The 18772-nt window shown below is 46.0% G+C and overlaps 1 protein-coding gene across 4 annotated transcripts in view; it reads right to left on the bottom strand.

Moving 5' to 3' along the window:
* Positions 1-18772, bottom strand: part of LUZP1 (leucine zipper protein 1) — a 40584-nt gene that overhangs the window by 5146 nt on the left and 16666 nt on the right. For all 4 annotated transcript variants that reach the window (XM_032132709.1, XM_032132707.1, XM_032132708.1 and 1 more), the window contains 2 exons: positions 6621-9890; positions 954-1118 (listed from right to left, as the gene is read on the bottom strand). In XM_032132709.1, the coding sequence (XP_031988600.1) occupies positions 954-1118; positions 6621-9782 (3327 nt within the window). In that variant the 5' untranslated portion in view covers positions 9783-9890. The remainder of the gene's footprint in view (positions 1-953; positions 1119-6620; positions 9891-18772) is intronic.

Genomic DNA, 18772 nt, shown 5'->3' with positions numbered 1-18772 from the left:
GCACCTGGTCAGATGAATGTAATTGTGGGTTATACCTTTTGATGACCACACGGAGTATTGCTGGGTTGCCTCTTTCCTCAGCTACCAAAAAGGACAGTGTCAGTTCACTACTCTCTGCTGCAAACACTACCTTTCCTTAAACACCAGTCTGTAAAGCTCAACTGGGACCATGGCCCTCTGGGATCTTAATTTTGTACCACTCACCATAAGGTATGACTCTGTAGGGCAACTCAGCTGCCTCCCTGCAGTCCTGCTGTTCTCATAGCAAGATTCAGCAATGTCCAGTGAAATACACTGGTGACAGGTTTGGGGTCTTAGATATCTCCTGCTATGGATGATCCACAAATGTAAAGATGCACTTTGCTTTGGGCAGCTGAACAGGCCAAGAGAGAATTCCAGGAAAAAAAGAAAGTCTTTTGTACAGACTTAAGCATGACTGTACACCTGAGAAGTCTGCCTAGACCCCTATACCGTCAGAAGGAAACCCCCTGTGAAGAGGCTGAAATACACATTTTTTTTCATATTTCAAGCAGTAAGTCATAATGACTATAATGTAGGCCATTTTCCACTCCTTAGTGTGTCCAGAAAGATGTGTTTTAGGGGCAGAGCAGCAGGGGTGTAGCAGCAGAGAAACACTCTGGTAGTACAGCTGCCAGCTGAAGCAGGGACTCTGCTTTTGTCTCTCCAAATTATTTTTCCATCCCTGATTCATTCATGTACCAGAGGATGACTAGATGCAGTGCCTCTTAGTTCTCAGAGAATATTCTTAGCCATAAAGCAAACAAGTTTGTAACAGAAAATACAGCAGCCACCCCACCCCTGGGAAGTGCTAACTTCAGACTTGATTTCTCCTACAAGAGTGGAGACTTTTTGGACAACTTCTCTAAGTTAGGTTACTGGGAAGTCAGTTCAGATATTGGCTTCTTGCCTTGTAACACCCTTCCCTCACATACCTGCTCCTCTCCCTGGAGACCTGGTGGTGCAGGGAAGTTGGATTCAGGGTCCTGCAGCTCTACCTTGGTGGCTATCCTTCTCCCCGAAGTGTCAGCCTGTAAGAGGTACTCAGAAGATCCGTACTGCTTCCTTCTGGAACTGGACACAAAATCCTTGCTTTCATCCTGCACGAAGGAAAACAAAAAGGGTTGGGATCCAGGGTCTATGAAGGGTCTGGAATAGCACTGGGGTGTCACGAACTGGAGTCCTAGTCCCAGGTTTGCAGTGTAAGGTGCGGGCTTGATCCCATTAGCAAGGAGGGAGGGGCTTAAACCATCAGGCCAGCTCTGGCATGGCCTTATTTATGTGCTATTTCATAAAGATTTTTTCTCAAAAACCATCCAGTAATTTTAACCCAAGTTATGGCTGCACAGTCACAAAACAGAACAGATCCCTTGGACAAAATTACTGAGGTCCAAGGAAAGATGAAACCACTGATATCGTGTGGCTGACTGCTTAAGTAAAAGCCTGTGTGGAGTCAGAGGGAGTGAAATGGTGATAGATACTGTAATTGGGTTTGCATGGCAAGATTTTGGTAGGGGGTGGGGGAAGCTACCTTCTGTGAGAAGCTGCTAGAAACTTCCTCCATATCCCTCAGAGCCAATGCCAGCCGGCTCTGAGAGGGACCTGCCACTGGCCAAGGCTGACACAATCAGATAAGGTAGCAGCATCTCTGTGATAACATACTAAGAAGGAAAAAAGTTATTGCACAGAAGTAATTGTGGCAAGGGAAGAGAGAAGTGAGAATATATGAAAGGAACAGCTCTGCAGACATCAAGGTGAGGCAAGAGTTCCAGGAGCCAGAGCTGAGATTCCCCTGCAGCCTGTGGTAAAGATCATGGTGAAGCAGGCTGTGCCCTGCAGCCTGTGGAGGTCCACAGGAGTACTGAAACCCACCTGCAGCCTGTGGAGGAGCCCCACATGCAAGTGGATCCCCAAAGAAAGCTGTGACCCTGTGGGAAGACCATTCTGGAACAGGCTCCTGGCAGGGACCTGCAGGCCCATGGAAAGAGAGAGCCCACACTGGAGCAGGTTTACTGGAAGGATTTGTGACCCCTTGGGGGACCCACACTGGAGCAGCCTGTTCCTGAGGGACTGCACCCCATGGAAAAGTGACCCATGTCAAAGCAGTTCACAAAGAACCATAGCCCATAGGGACGACTCACACTGGAGTTCATGGAGAACTGTCTCCTGTGGGAGGGATCCCCTGCTGAAGCAGAGGAAGGACTCCTCTCCCTGAGCAGCAGCAGAAACTACATGTTATGAACAGACCACAACCTCCATTCCTGTCTCCCTGCACTGCTGGGGGTGAAGAGGTAGAGACTGGAAGGAGGGAGGGGTAGGGGGAAGGTGTTTGTTAAGATTTGTTTTACTTTTTGTTATCCTATCCTGCTCTGATTTTGACTGGTAATAAATTCCATTAATTTCACCGAGTCCAGTCTATCTTGCTGGTGACAGTAATGTGTGAGTGATCTCTCCCTGCCTTTATCTCCACTCATGATACCTTTCATTCTATTTTCTCTCTCCTGTCCTCTGAGTCCCTCCACTCATGGAGGGGAGTGATAGAGAGGGGCTTTGGTGGGAGCCTGGCATCCAGCGAGGATCAACCCACCAGAGATGCCCAAATTTAGGCACCACACAAAGCAAGAGAGAAAAGAGGCAAGAGGCAGCACAACCCTGGACACTGCCTGGGAGACTTCTCCAGCAAATGCGCCCATCACAAGAAGGGATGATGGCTTCCCTTGAAGACAAACATTTAGGATTTTGCCAAATTTATGCAGTGGACAGCCCAGTGGACAGCCCAGCTCCAGTCATATTAATGTCAGAGGCATAAGAAAACCATGCATTCATCTGACATTGCTGCTGCTCATCTACTCCCTGCCTGCCAGCACATTTGCACTAATTTTCAACAAACATCACACCAGAGAAATACAGATTTCACTATGCGGAACACGAACCCTAATAGAATGACTGCTCGAGGTCTTGCACTGCCTCAGGTCTTTAGGGAGCACGAGAAGGCTGACTGCCAGCAGCAGAGGGAGCTGGTCCCCAGGCTGCAACACCCACTCATGCATCAGCAGCTCCTGCTCCCTGGGACTCCCAAAGCAGCATTCCAACGAGCTGCTGCTTCTGCAGCATAGAGCTGCATTACAAAGAGTCGATACCTCCTGTAGCTTCATTAGACACATTTGCCCGCATCAGCAATACACAAAGGAAAGGTTGCAATGGAAGAGAGAAAGATGGATTTTGGCAAAAACAGCATGGATCCTGTGTTTCCCAAATAAGATTCTTAAGGCAATGTCAGACTGTGGATAGTGGAGCTGGAAAGAGGTGACAGTGATACCTTCACAGGACAGCTCAGTGCCCAGCGCTCTGCCAGAGAAAATAGCTACATCTTTAACTGAAACACAAATCCCAGCAGAAACAAGCTGCTGCGATATGAGGCATATTATAAGCTTGAAGATACCCTTCAAAGGGCTTTTTTCCAAGGGCATATACAACAATTTAAGTTGCATACAATTTGCTGTATCTAGTACATCTGTGTATCTGCAGTCTTTCAGGTTAACGTCATACTCCTCATTTACAAACTAAAAGTACACAACCTATGACCAAGAAGTCAGGTTTGTGCCTGAGTGGTGCCAAGAGTGATTTTATTGCAAAGTATGATGCAGAGAGAGATCCCGAACTCAGTTCTGTGTGAACTAACCATATGGTTAGTTCATATGCTCTCCTGACACAGGCAAGGCTGGAAGCCAGCTAACCCTGGATATACTTGGGTTGACCACGCAGAGCTCAGGTTGCTCAGTCAGGTACACTTCAGCTGCTGTGAAGGTACACTGCATAGCTGGCAAATTTGATCTGACAGCAACCTGGAAAGCACCTGCAGAACACACTACAGAGCTACACTCAGCCCTGGGTGGGCTGCCAGGAAGAAGACTGAAAAGAAATCCTTGAGTGCCCACTGTTTAAGGCTCTGCAACCAACCACACATGAACTCAGTTGTAAGCAGAGACTGCTTCAGTTGTGAGAGTCAAGGTTGTGGGTACTGTGAATTGAAACTCCTGGGATAAAGGACACCCTAGGAATGGATCTCTCATTTCCCAAGCACATAAACTGCTGTTACGCAGAAGGACAACTTCAATCGTATCAGCTCTGCTTGGATTCATGAATGAGCAGTACAGATTGCCTGTGACCCACCCTGGCCAGGGAGGGAATGTATCCTCAGTTTCCAAATGTAGCTGGAAGGCCAGCCTGTACTTTCTAACACCAGGCAACACACTCTCTGCAAAGTTAAGTGCAAATTCTTCTGTGCTTCTCATAGCCAGAGAAGTGGAAGAGAAGATTTGAAAATGTAGAACTCTTTGCCTATCTCCACCAGTTCATCTTTGTCAATGCCAAAGTCATTCAGTGTCATAGGTTAGCAAGCATAGTCCCTAGAAGGATGTCCTTGCTAAGGGGTGCTTACAGCTTCCTCTGGGACCTGACTAGAACCTATCAGCTGGCCAGTTTGAATATGGACAATTCTCTAAGGCCACCTTAAAGCTGTGGACCCCGCCTCTGTGATCCACCACTTAAGAATAGACAACCTCCCCCCAAAGCTCTCTCTCTGTTCCGGCGCTGGGACAGGTTGCTGCAGGCCCAATGCAGGGGCCAGCGGAGCCCGGCCAGGCCCTGCTTGGGCCAGGCCGGGCAGGGCCGTGGCTCCAGGATGACCCCCCCAGCAGGGCGTGTGGGCAGGCCAGAGCGGCTCAGGAACCCACCCCCTCTCCACTGCGTCCAAGATTTCAGCAAAAGCCCGCACCTCTGTTCCGGCAGAGGTCAGGTAACCAAACAGCGATAAGGGACATTCCAGCTGCAAGGCCGAGGTGAGATTAACCCTTTTAGTGCTGTGAAGAGCTGAAAACCTGAGGCGAGAGAGAGGAAATGCTTAAAGCTGAAAGTCTGTTGTGAAGCTATGACATATCAGAGTATCCCGTTGTAATTTCATGAAGATCTGGGGGGTGGAGTGTTCAACTCGTAAGCAAAAGCACCTGCGCCGAGATAGGCAGATGCTGACGCAGCTGTAATTTCATGAGAAGTTTGGACAAGGGAGAGATGGACCAGATGAGGACTTTTGCTCCAAACGGGAAAGGAGAAAAACCTCAGTTCCTAGAGATGCTCCCAGAGATAGTCCTAACAATGAAGATGAGGAAGACCCTTTGCTCCCAGGGAAGGAGAAGGGCCTCTGTTTTTGCTTCTGAACGGCTCAACCTTAAAATTGTACCCCACAAAACTTCAAGAGCGGACCCTCGAAAGCAGTTGTGGGAAAAGCTGCAAGTCGGGGGAAAGGGACTCACATGCGGGCAGAGAGACTCCTCTTCCTAAATGGACTGAACAATATTTGGAAGTGGGCGGCTGTCTCGTTGTGATACTGTTTTCATAGCACGAGCAAGAAGAGACTTCTCTTTCTAAATGGACTGAAAAAGGTTATTATGGAAGTGGTAACAGACTGAACATCTTAAGGGTTGTCTTTTCACATTGTCAGTGGGAGAAGGGAGGAAGGTGGGGGGAGGAGGAGAGTTCTGAAGGTGGTATAATTTTTTTTTTCTTCTTTTAGGTCTGTTAATAAACTTCTTTATATTCCTTTCAAGTTTGGTGCCCTGCTTTGCGTTTCTCCTAATTCTTATCTCACAGAAGATAAACAGTAATGAGTATTTTGGGCCAAACCATTACATTCAGTTATGAACCTATCCCCTCTGCCACCAGCCCTGTCAGATTATCCAGCCTGGTTCCTCCTGCAGACTCACAATAGCAGCAGCTGCTCGAAGTAGTGCTAAATTAATAGCAGAGGCAGGAGCTGCAGCACGAACCAGTGTGGGGTTTAATGGCCACAAGGGTATGTGCTGCCACTGAGTTCACTTGAAATCTGCCAGAGCCTGCAGCTCCAGTGGCAAGCACATCTCACCAGACCAGTTGTCAGCATGTGTCACTGCTTTGAGGGACTCCCCTCACTGGTACCAGTCAAAGGAACAGGAAAAGAGGACAGCTGTCCTTGTGGCTCTTGCTCCTTTTCAGGTGAAATATTGACACAGAGCAAGGAGGGAGCAGCCTTGTGTTACCAGCCACCATCCATCTGTTTAGGAGATGCCCAGGAAGCATTTCCAGACCAGTCTAGTTTCACATGAGGAAACCATGAAACTCTTACCAAAAAGAGCTCTATCTATCTCTACAACTGCCATTAGAGCTACAATTCTGCCTCAGCACAGCCCCACGCAAATCTGTTCATTTCCATAATTTTTTCATTGCTACTCCAAATTTAAAGTGCCACACAAAGTCACTCTGAAAAGCATACCACATCCTGCTTAAGCCATGACTATGTCTTCTCTGATGCTACTATGTAGTTATTCATATGGCCTTACAAGACCCAAGCAGATGGATCTCATTTCAATAAGGCTAAATCTGGTAATTCACATATGAGAAGGTTGTGGGTGCTGTGAATTGTGAATTCACTGAAGGAAGATAGCAGGAGCTGGGAGAGACAGCACTTAGAAAATAAGCTGTAAGAATTTCAAATCATGCATCCTACAACTACCAGGCAACTCAGAAAACCTCATCAACTGAAAGAGTGTTGAATACAGGATACTTACAGGTAGTGTGGTCCGCTGCCAAGCAGCAGCTGCTGTAGGATTACTTGCATAGTTCCTGCGTGTTAGCAGTTCAGATGCACTTAAGTTACTTTTGGTCCTTCGGGACCCCAGTTCAGGGGCACTCCAAGAATTAGCTGTGGCACTTGTCCTTGATGAAGTCTGCTCCAGGGAGTCTGTTTTCAAACTATTCCCTTCCACTTCCAAAAGGTCCACTGAGGACCTACACAAGTTTGTGGCACTGCAAGCTGCACTTTTCTCCACTTTGGTTTGAGAGTCCTCCAGGGAATGTGGTCCTTGTCTTGTTCTCCAGGAACTTCTCACAGTGACATGCTTTGTTTCGGATGAACCTGCATCTGATGAGCCATGGCCCTTCCAGCTGATTGTCTCCAAAGGTGTCTCACTGTTCCTCTCCACGAGTTCAGAAGTCTTTAGCATAATGCTGCTTCTGGAGACCACTGTTTCGGCTTTACTCCTCGGTGCTGCCTCTCCACTTCTATCTGTCTCAGATAATTTCAGAGCACTTTTATTAATTGAGATCTCAAAGGGTGAAGGGAGATTGTTTGTTATTGATGGTGAAGGCTCATTTGAAGCAACTCGGATGTTGCTGGTGGTAACATGCCTTTCCTTTGCTGCTGTATCTGCAGCTGTCCTTGGAGCTGTTGGCTCAGAAGGAAAGATTGTGATACTGCTTGTCATTTTATTTGTTACCATTTTAAAAACAGATTTCTGTTTTTCTGACTCTGCCTCTGAAACAGTCCCTCCCATGACTGCCTTCATATCCTTCTCAACAATTGCAGGTTTAATGATGGCTTTTGATCTTAGAGCTTCTCTTGGGCTGAACGACCTTCTGGATTTCAATCCTCCAGTGCTGGCATCTGATGGTTTTATGCACAGGGTAGAGTCTTCATCATTCACAGTTTTTTTGTCATTTTCAAAAAGTGATGCTCTAAAAACTCCCCTAGAATTGGAGAACTGCTTGGAACTGACTTTCTTTCTTGCCTCAGAATCTGTCTGAGTGGTTGGTTTTTTACCTCTTCCTGATTCTTCATCTAAATTAAGTTTTTCCTGGTTACTCTGGATGGTTTTGGAGTCAGTTTTTAAACCCATCTTTACATGATCTGTTGCTGAATTTGAAGACTGTTCTGTGTCTTCTTTATCAAGACCTGTGAGAATCTGCAGAATGTCTTCCTGACTCCTGGAGTGATGGGAACGCTTTGTTAGCATTGAAAGCTTCACACTTTCAAGTGACGTGTCTGCAGTTTCTTTTTCCTGGGAGACTGCTGCCCTTTTAGCCCTCCCCTCTGAGGGCTGTCTGTGTGATGCAGCAGAAGTGCTCGCTGCTTCTACTTTAGAGCCAGCCGAGTCTGAGACTGACACGTTGGAGGACATGTGGTACCTGTATGCTGAAGCCATGCCATTGGCAGAGGTGTGGTTACCCTTTGCAAGCTGCATGTCCTCCAAGCAGTCAGCAACTTCAGCCTGACTTGTTTTCAGCTTCTCAGCCAAAGAAGCCATTGATTCTCCTTTGCTTGACTTTTCATCCTGTGTGTCAGCACCATTTTGGCAGTTGCCACGGAGCACCTGAGATGGCTTTTCAGCCTTGGATCTCAGGCCTGTGTCACCAACAGGTTTGGAAGGCGTTTTCCAAGACCTCTGCTCTTGTGCAGCAGGAGGATATCGGCTGAGGACAGATGGCTGCTCTTTGGATCTCTTCCCCTCATTCTGCATGATGCAGCCTTCCTTCTGACCAGAAGAAATAGTGGAAACTAAAGGTTTCTCTTCCAGTCTTCTTGTATCTGTGACAGCAGTGTCTGAAAACGCAGATGCACCAGATGCTTTCCCTGCTTTTCTGTTCATTAAGTTTGGACTGGGTACCTGCTTACCACCATGGCTGTAGCTGTCATTACTGACAGAGAAGTCTCTGTTCCGTGCTCTTTCCCGGCGTTGCTGCGGTGAGAGCTCCCTTGGCTTGTGCTTAGCAGCTGTCAAATCAGTCATGACACCTCTGTATTTAGGTCGGTCATGTTTTCCCCTGCTAGAAAAGCTTGTATCTTCATTTTCAACTTCTCCATTCTCCAGATCTTTCTGTTTCTTTATTTGCATTTTTATTTCTTCTAGCTGACCTGTTAAGAGTTTGTTTTTATTCTGCTCACTCAAGTAACTGTCTTGCAGATCATTATTTTTGGCTCTCACTTTTTTAAGTTCTTCTTCTAAAGACTCAAAATGTTTGATCTGAGTTTTAAGTTTCTCAATTTCTTGGGTGAGATCTTTCACTTTGTTGTCTTCCTGGTTTTTATTCTTTTGGTTTTCTGATTTATTCCTGGATTCATTTTCTACATGTTTCAAGTAATCCACGCTTCCCTTCCTCCTGGTCTCCTTAGAAGGCAGTGCAGAATTCAAGTCATCTTCAATTCTCATATCATTTCTGTCCAGGAGATTGTTGGATGACCTTTCTAGCAAGTTGGATGCATTTCTAGTTTGATCTGCCCTATTTAGTTTATTGTTTTGTTCTAGTTTCTGTGTTAGCTCCTGGATTATTTTTTCATTTTGCTTTTCTCTTTCGTTATAATGTTTTCTTTCCGTGATGAAGCTCAGGGCTAAGGATTTCAGCTTTTCTAACTCACCTGTTAAGGTCTGCTCACTTTTATCCAGCCTGTCCTCAGATGATTCCAGTTCTTTCACTTTCACTCTAAGTATTTCTAATTCTGTAGATATCTTTTTGGTCAAGTTCTTTTCTTCATTGAGGCTAAGACACAGCTGTGTACAGTCATTCTTGCTCCTGCTGAAGGCCTCCTCCAGCTTCTCCAGCTCTGCCATTCTCCTCTGAAGGAGTTCAATTTCTGACTTCAGATCTCGAGTGAGGCTCTCCTCCTCTTCAAGTTTTTCTTTCATTAATCTGCAAAGCTCTTCAGCCTTCCTAATTTCTTCATCCTTGCCTTCAATCTTCAGCACTCTTTTCCGCAGGGCTTCAATGTCAGCCAGCATGCTGGAGTTGCTGCCTTCTGCCTGGATAACTTTGTCCTGGAGGTCAAGCAGTTCATCCTCTGCCTTCTGCAGATTTTTAGTTGCTTCCTCCAGTTCATCAAGGCGGCGACTAAGGCTCTGCAATTTGAAACGTAGGTGCCGATTTGAGGTTTCCTTGTAACCTGTACATTCTGCCATGGTTATTTTATTCCTTTTAGAAAAAAGCTTTTCTTAGTCTGGGTGAATGGTATATACTTTGCGTATTTCCGGTACGTTATTGTTGCTTTGAGTGGAGGCAATCTCACCCTGAAAGAAAGAAGGCTCAAAATCAATATAAGAGCTCAGAATATATTCACTGTTTAAGTTAAACTATAAATGTTTATATAAACAACTTTTTAATTAAACACATTTCTGAGTACTAAATTAGGTGAAAGGAAATTGCAGAGAAGAGCCACAGTCCATTTACTTTGGTTATACAGGATTTCCAAAAGCAGCCTGGTCCCTGTAGCTGAGGGCAGGAAGCGTCCTCCTGGTGGAGGGAGGTGGTCTGGTGGTCTGCACAGGTGGTTTCTGCACCACCAGTGGATCCTCACTCAGTGCTCCACAGTCAGTGCAGCTGCTCATGTATGAGATCCCAGGCTGTAGAGGGTCACTCTCATGCAGCACTCAGGTCCCTGTACACGGACATGCCTACGCAGCAGACACCTCTCTTTCCAGCACTGCACCAATCTCCTGAAGACACCTTAGTGATGAAGATTCAGGAACCATACACAGAATTAGGAAAAGGCAAACCCCAGCCATATGGTAACCACTGAGGATGGGGCCAGCCTCCCACGCTAGCTTGCAGATGGAGGGGACTGGAAGCTGCTGCCATTTGACACTGCCAGTATTTCTCCAGCATCTCAGGCTGCTCAGCAGAAATTTTTACCCGGGCTGTAGTCACATCCCAAGGACACTCTACCAGCAGAGTTTCAAGTTTCTCCCTCCCATTTCAAAAGCTGTTGTTGCCCTCAGCTGCCACCCACTCACCCACCCAGGAGATCAGCAGTTGCTTACGCCTCTCCTTGCTGCTGCTGAGCATGAGCAGAGATTAGAACACATCAGTGCACTCTGACACACTCAGTGTGAACTCTTCCCACCTCAGTTCAGAGCTGACAGGGTATTTTTTAACAGCCCCTCTGTGCTTTGAGGGAGGAGCAGGAAGGAGCCCCTGGGCAGACCAGAATGGCCGCTGGGAGGATCTGAAGTCCCCCTCTGGCACTCAGCATTAGCACTGTCCTGTCCTGGGCCTTCCTGTCCAGGGCCTGAGGCACGGCCCAAAGCATGTGAGGGCTACTGCAAACCTGAGTGGAGGGAGGGTGACTGCAGCTCTTTGATCTGCATCCTTGCTCAGGCAGTCTGTTCTGGCACAGGACTTGTCCTCCAGAATTTTTGTGGAGCTCTCTGCAGAGGAAACACTCAGCAGTTTCCTATTGCACAGTGCCAAGAAGTGATGAGCAGGATGTGGGGAGGAGACAGGGCCAGTAAGGGAGCTACGTAGGAGGGCTGGAGGTGATCCATTTCCAGGCAGGCAGGGGAGCCTGGGCTGCGGACAGGCACCTGCCATGCATGCCATGGGGGCCCTTCCTGGTGCACACTGGGCACCCTGTGACCCATCTCCTGAAGGACCTCCTGCACTGTGGGGGAACCACCATCCTGCGTGATTGGTCTCAGGCTCTTCCAGCCCCTGAAAGGAGCACCGCAAACAGTACCTGGAGAGGAACCTTGGCATCCTGTGCACAGTAGTACACCCAGCCTTGGCCACATGCCTGTCCCCTCCCTTACCACCATGGCCCCTGGACCACCTTCCCTCATGCTGTCCACATAGTCAAGGCCACTGCAGCTGCCTGCAGGCAGGAAAGGCTGCTCAGACCCCAGCAGAACCCCATGAGAAATGTCACTTGACCAGCACAGGAAAGGCCACAGCAAACAGCTTCACAGTGCTCTGAAAACAAAGCGCTGTCCCTACCAGGCATCTGACCTGGGAGTTCATGGTTAACCCAGCACCAGCTACTGGCTGGGAAGTGACAGCAACCTCCTCCCCAACAGCCAGAACATGATGGAGGCAGACCTGCACAGGGCTGGTGTGTGGTGTTGGATGTGGCATTGGTCTAACACTGCCACACAGTCCAGACAGGCTGTGAGACCTCTGTCCATGGAGGTATTCAAAGCTGTACCAGAGATGGCTCTGGAACTTCCCAGCACCTCCCTCACTGACATGATTTACTGCCAGAGAGGAAAGAGGCTCAATCTAACTAGTTTAATAAGGAGAAGGAGATGTAAAGCAACATCTTCTACAAACAATATGAGAAAGAATCTACAACAAGCCTCCTAGCTGAAGGCCCTTTAACTTCCTGGCATAGCCAGAAGTAACCCTAGTGCTTAGAGACAAAACCAGATCAAATTAGTATCACAAATAAAGTGCACATTCGTAAGATTGAGGGGAATTGGCCAACACAAAATATTATCTTAGGTAGTGACTGCTTTGAGGTCATGATTTGAGTTAGGGCTTGGACCAGAGAACTCAACGGGACTTCCAACCTAAACTACTCTGGCTGCTCATGACTCTTCTTCTCCAGTCTGTCAATGATACCAAAGTATCAGAAGGAATAGTACAGGATTCAAACACTGGGACAATTACTAACACTAATTAATATTGTTGGTGGATATTTAAACAGGAGTTCTTAAATAAATCTGATAAAGCTTGTAAATGTACTGAACAATCTGATATAGATGTATGGACTTCATATTTTTCTCTCTTTCTCTCTCTTTTGGAAAAGTGAGCAGTTCTCAGCCTATGTCTACCCTACAATTTTTGAAAAAAAAAAAAAAAAAAAAAAAAAAAACCCAAGCCAACAAAAAATCCAAAACAAAACAAAAACCAAACAAAAACCCCAAACCCACCAAAAAACGACACTTAAAACCCCACAAACAACAATAAAATAAACCCACCCAAAACCAAGCAACCAACCAACAAACCAAACCAAAACAAGAAAAACCACAGGAAGAAAAAAGGATGATAATTTTCATAAATAACAAGTAAACTGTGGCAGTGGCAAATGTAATCTGAGTCACCAGTAAAGTCTGATGAAGGACTCTGGCAGGCTGTATTCCTGAACACACTGAAAAGGCTCAATGATCATAGCAGCAGCTGATGCACTCCTGCAGCTCAAGGGCAGCTCCTCTTAGCTGTACCAGAGGAAATACTAAGTACAACAGTAGGGATAACATTATTTTGTATGTGGTACTGGACTGTATATTTATATACCCAAGACTGATGCATCTCACTTTGCTTAATATAGAGATACCTACAGAATGCTCTAGAGTCTTCTAGATTCAAAGAGAAAAATATGCTCAGCTGTCTTCACCTGACCTTGCCAGGGAAACAGGCCTTTCCACAGGAAGAGAACTCCTCCCCCAGTGGCAACAAAGGGAGCCCAGGCATGGGCTCAGGCACAGGTATCTAGATGGCAGTTGTCTCCCTTAGGGACAATGCCACTCTTTCTCCAGGGGCCATGCATCAAGAACATGAACTGAAAGCAAGTTTTGGAAAAGCTCAGAAAAGCAGTCAGGTGTGCTTCTTTACTCTTTAAAACTTTAAGACCTGATTTCACCTCAACAACAAGGGCAGTCCTGCATTAAGCCAAGAGGCACAATAGCATCCCTTTGGATTTGAGTTCTTGAAAGAATGTTCTTCAAATGAGGTATGTAGGAAGCCGGAGGAGTCTCCAACTACCTGTTACTCAAATAAAATACCAAGGCAAAATATGTGGCCAGTAATTACCTACAGGGAAAAAAGATTTTGTCTGATCTAAAAGGTTCGTTATTAGAGCACATGGAGTCAAACCCCAATTTCACACATTTTAACCAATTCAAAGCAGTAATGTAGTACCAAACACTACAGTGAATTTACCAGGATTCACTATTTAAATGACTCATTCTGATTCTACTTTTCCCCACAGATTTGTCATTGGGTTTTCTGATCTTCCTCAACAAGTGTGAGTATCTCGTAACTACATTTATATTTGGCATTATCAATTGCCTGCTCCCACTGTTTAAGACAGACTGCCTTTGAGGACTCTTCTGACTTTGCATGGTTTTGGCTACAGCATCCTGTTAAACAGCTGTGAGAATTCAGTGTTCAAGACATTTACTAGAGTCTTAACTCTCAATTACCCTTCATGTTCTTAATTTAATTTTTTCTGCACACCCACTTTTGCTCGTTATCTACAATTTTACGAAAATGTTTCTTTAGCAGCACCATTGGATGTAACTTCCCCTTGATCTTGCCTGCACAAAATACACACAGTCAGTTCACAGCTGTGAACAGAGGGAAAAAGCCTCCAGCTAGAAACAGTTAGTGTTAGCTAAACACTTTATGGATTGGGAGATAAGAATCATCTATTTCAGGAACAGTGATTAAATAACTACTACCTGAGACCTACTCACATCATCTCTGCCAGAGTTCCTTAGGCCTCTCCAGATGCACAGAAGCATCTTACCCTACACATCATCTTCCTTGCTCTGATTTGGTTGTTGGGATGAGTCCCACAAGCACCCACAGCTCTTGGTTTCAGGATGTCCCCAAAACACTCATGAGGGAAAATAACTGTTGGAACCGACTCCTACTGTGCTCTCTGTTATGTCAAGATAAAAATGCAGCCAGCTGCCCTAAATGTCTGTTGAGTACTAGGAGACACTGATACCTCTCACAAGCACATTTTGCATTTAATCTTTGGGTTTTTTAATCTTTTTGCTTGCACTTTTATACTGATAATGCAACATCCCTCACTGTGGTTGCGTGAGCCTGAGCTCCCAGTGATGGCACTGGTGGTCTGCCACAGCACCCATCATCACAGCACATATGATACATTTGGCTTTACTCAGTCCTAAAGACGAATGAGAATTATTAATGGCTTAGTCTGCAGCCTCTTTTTACTAATTTATTTGTTTGCTCTCGAAGTCACCAGGGATTCACTTAGACTCTGGAGAGTAGCACTCATTACAGGCAATAGAAAAGCAATAGATTCAAGCACACCTATAATCAGAGAATAGAAAAGCAATTTGCCTCACTGGAGTTCGAGTCCTTGGGATCCTCTTCATTGTGAAACCACATAGGCTGAGGTTTGCATTCCTTAGCTGACAGGTGGTCCAGTTTCAGGTGAGGACTGGAGCAGGGCTGTTGTCCATGCTCTTATGGATGGAGCATATATCTGGTACTACTCCCTCCACTTCCTCAAATGCTGGGGTGAACTTAGATCCCCTCTGTTCTATTTTCTGCTAAATTATTACTCAGAATATCCATGGGAACTGTATTTTGCACTGAACACAATGCTAGGAGTGTTTGGACGCATCCAGGGAAAGGGAGCCTTAGGCAATGCAGGTCTCTAGACTATGTATTCAAATTGCATTAGGTGGCTGACAGTCACTTCAGCCATGAGGACAGCTCTGTGGATGTACATCAGCAAAACCTGCGGTAGCAAGGAAATTCCTCTGAGCAGTCCCCAATGGCCAAGCAGGTCAAGAAGAAGCTGATGAAACTAAGGCATACTTTTCCACCTGAAGTATAGGTTAGGCGTATTGGTTGGATTCTGCCCCATGTGCACATACACCTGCAGTTTTAATTAAAAGGCTTCTGGCATTGCATACATATGCAAAGGAGCGTGAACATGTCATGCTCACATACAGTAACGCTGCTGATGAATCATGCTTGTATCACAGCTCATTGTGGTGAGAGCATCAGTGGGACTTTTCTTTCCTGTGCCAGGGTGAAATGGTCTGGGAGGAGTCCAGCATGTCATTCTTCATTTGTAAAGTAAAATTTCTCTGCCATCTATATAGAAAAAGGACACGGGTGTCACAAATTGCAGCAAATGGCAATACTGTGGCCAGAGCTTTCAGTCAGTTAAAGAGGGAAGGAAGGAAAGTTTTTCTTAATGTGATTTTGCCTTTTGCAAGCTCTTTCCAGCACCTGGCTCTTGACTTAACACAATGACACATAGTCACAAGAACAGCAGAAAAATACTCAAGAAAAGAAAAAGGATATAAAACAAGATAGACTAAACAAGAGCCAAAGTCCCCTATGTGACATCAACCCTGCATGCCACCTGCAGGCATCTAACAACCTCCTGGGACAGCTGAAGAGGCAGATGATGTATTTGCTTACATGGGATTGGGACGGGGGCTCCCTGGCCCCACTGAACACAAAGGCAGAATGCCAAGTGATTTTTGGGGATGCACATATTTTGAAGGATGAACTGTCCCAGAAATGTCTGCATCTAGTGGGAGAGGAAATTCTAAAAGTCAGAAAAATGCTCAGCAATCTGGAAGTGGATTGACTATTGACTAATACAGTATGAGACAGACATGTGAAATAATGAGACAGCAGCCAAAAATAACCACAGTGACCACAACTTTCAAGGAAACTCAAATTATGACACCAAATAGCATCCACAGCAATGTGAGACACTGCAGCAGGCTCTGCAGATGCAGGAGAGGATCTGGTGCATCACTGAGTCACACTGACCCTACTTCAACACTCCGATCACCCAGAGGACTCCACAGCACTGCTCTTCTCCTTGCAATATGAAACAAGTTTTATACATGGAGCTGGCAGGGACAATGCAAAAGCAGCAGAACATAAAGGCACCCACGGTTGCTCACAGCAGATGCTTTGAGTAGCACTGCGGTTTGAGCAGTTGTGCTTTACTGTGCACAGCACTGCAGAGATTTTGCTTTCCTCTACAAAGCCACTCTCTTCTGGGTCCCCTTTTGAAATCACTGCTTGACTCACACTGGAAGGGCTCACTGAGACCAGGTCTGCACATTTGCTGACTAAGTGCAGCATCTTCCTTTCAGCAATACAGAACGTTAACCTACTTAACCTGCACAAGTGCCAAAGAGAGGGCTGCTAGTGGCATCCTTGCCCTGGGAGTCCCATGGCAAGGAAGATGTTACCCATGCTCTGGAGTTCTTGATCAGAAATTGATTGATACTTTCAAAGCCCCTGAGCATGCTACTCCTATGTGCCATCCTACACTGGAATCAAAGCTGAGAAAGATGTTTTATTTCTTCCCATGCTGCCACTTGTACTGTCCTCAGAAACAGATTTTACTGTCACATTTGATTTCACAAACACTATGCAAGCATCTCTTCAGCGAGTCACAAACTTGGCAGCATCCTGCAGATGGCATGGGAAAAGCAGCCCCAGCTCAGTGGTGCTTTTGTAACAATTACTGCACACAGAGGTCTCCAACATCCTTCACTCTCCATCCCTCCCTCCCATCTCCATCAAGCTCAGCACTGAAAAGGCTTCAGGGGCCATGGCTGTCACCATCACTTCAGCCCCATAATATGTGCTATCGTGAAGGTAGCTGAGCCACCCACGGGCTAGCTGAAAGCCCCAGACTAATTGAAAAGATACAGGGAAGATTCAGAGCAAGCAAGATCCAGAAAATTGTTAGAAAAATGAATGAAATAATATTTCAAAGATTACTGAATGCAAAGAACCCAAAGTTCTATGACTCAGGAAGTCCCTGGAAGCAGACAATAGGGAAACTCATATTCATTATTTTCATGTTCCTCTCCAACATCTGGTTTGGGCTATTGATACAGCTAGGATGCTGAGGAGACAGGCACCTCAGTCAGACCTACACTGCCTTCTCCTCTGTTCCTTTTCTTCTCTCCTGCATCACTGCATCTTCTATGCTTCTCAAACTGCCATTATTCCCAGATATTTAGCATATAGTAAAAGCTCTTCTCAGACTTACCTTCCGCACTATCACTTTAATAAGCTTGACTCCTGAACTTGCTCTTCTACCTTCTTCATCTGGCCACCATAAATCTTACCTTTCAAGCACAACACTATTCCCTCCACCCTCTTCTGTCACGCTTGTGCTGAAGGCTGGGCCAGTAACATCAATCTGAGTTCCTGACGGTGTTTTCACCCCCTTGTCCCATCCTGTTACCTTCTGCTTGTCTCTGGTTGGGCTCACTCTGTTCAGTGCCCTACTTCTGCTTGTATGTAGTGGTACACTAGGGAACTCCTTGCTGCACAATGTTATGAAAGCTAGAAGTCCTCACGGGTTCATAAAGCAGCAATTAGATACATTCGTGGAAGAAAAATCCCTCAAGGTCATTCACACAGGGACAGGAACCCACTCCTAGTTCAGCAAGGCCACTTGAGACAAAACTTGGAGGTTGGGAGAATCCTTTGATCAGCATGGTTGCACACTTCCCTACCCCTCTCCTCCTTTCTAGGAGTCCATTTCCAGCCATTGCCCTCATCCAGCAGAGCTCTTATTATCTTCTTGGGTCCTTTTATTGTCCTGTCACAAATACCTGTCCAGGTGAACCAAGACTAACACTGCATATCTGACAAGTACCACACTGCAAATTGGCTACACACCCAAAAGCATAAACCCACACAGCTTTTCATCCAACAACATCTACAGAGCTGGGAAAGGCCTGCCTGGTACAATACACTTAATCTTATTAATTTCAAGTACTCATAACCATCTCTGAATCATTTTGCTCATTAGGCATAGGCAGCTCCAACTTTCACATTCTTCCTAATGTTATACCCAAGAGCCACATGGCTACAAACACATCCCTGTTGGCATGAAAATTACAGACTATTGTGTGTTTCTCTGCATCCTGTCTGATACAGGGCACATTCCACTCTCCTAACAGAGTAGGACGTCCAAATCAGCTTTGCAGGAACGCTCCTTTGATTGCTGTGAGTTTTTCTGGCTAAAAGACTGGCTCAGCCACTCAGAGGTTTCCATGCAGACCCCTACAAACCCTGCAGAAAACTGGGATTGCCCCAGAGGTCTTCCCAAAAAAAATGAGCTCATGAACTCTGTAGCACAGACAACTGGCTACTCTTGGACTTTCTCCCTGGAAGAATTAATTCTATGAAGTTTGTAAGTGCTAAAAGGAAAGCTTTTCAGCTCCCTTACAGCTATCACAGGAACAGCTTGGGGAGTTGCCATAGCTACTGCCTGTCCTGGACTGCTGCAGTTCCCAATCCATCCATTTTCTGCCTTGGACAGAAATGAAAGGACAGGCCGGCAACCAGCCTGTGTGTGGGTGCCTGCCCAGCCTGGGCAGAGAAACGCAATTCAGAGAACTTCCAGCAGATCTCAAAA

The sequence above is a fragment of the Corvus moneduloides genome, chromosome 23, assembly GCF_009650955.1.
Source record: "Corvus moneduloides isolate bCorMon1 chromosome 23, bCorMon1.pri, whole genome shotgun sequence".
NCBI classification, from domain to species: Eukaryota; Metazoa; Chordata; class Aves; order Passeriformes; family Corvidae; genus Corvus; species Corvus moneduloides.
Note: the sequence above shows the minus strand (reverse complement) of the source record. Positions and strands in the feature narration are given on the sequence as shown.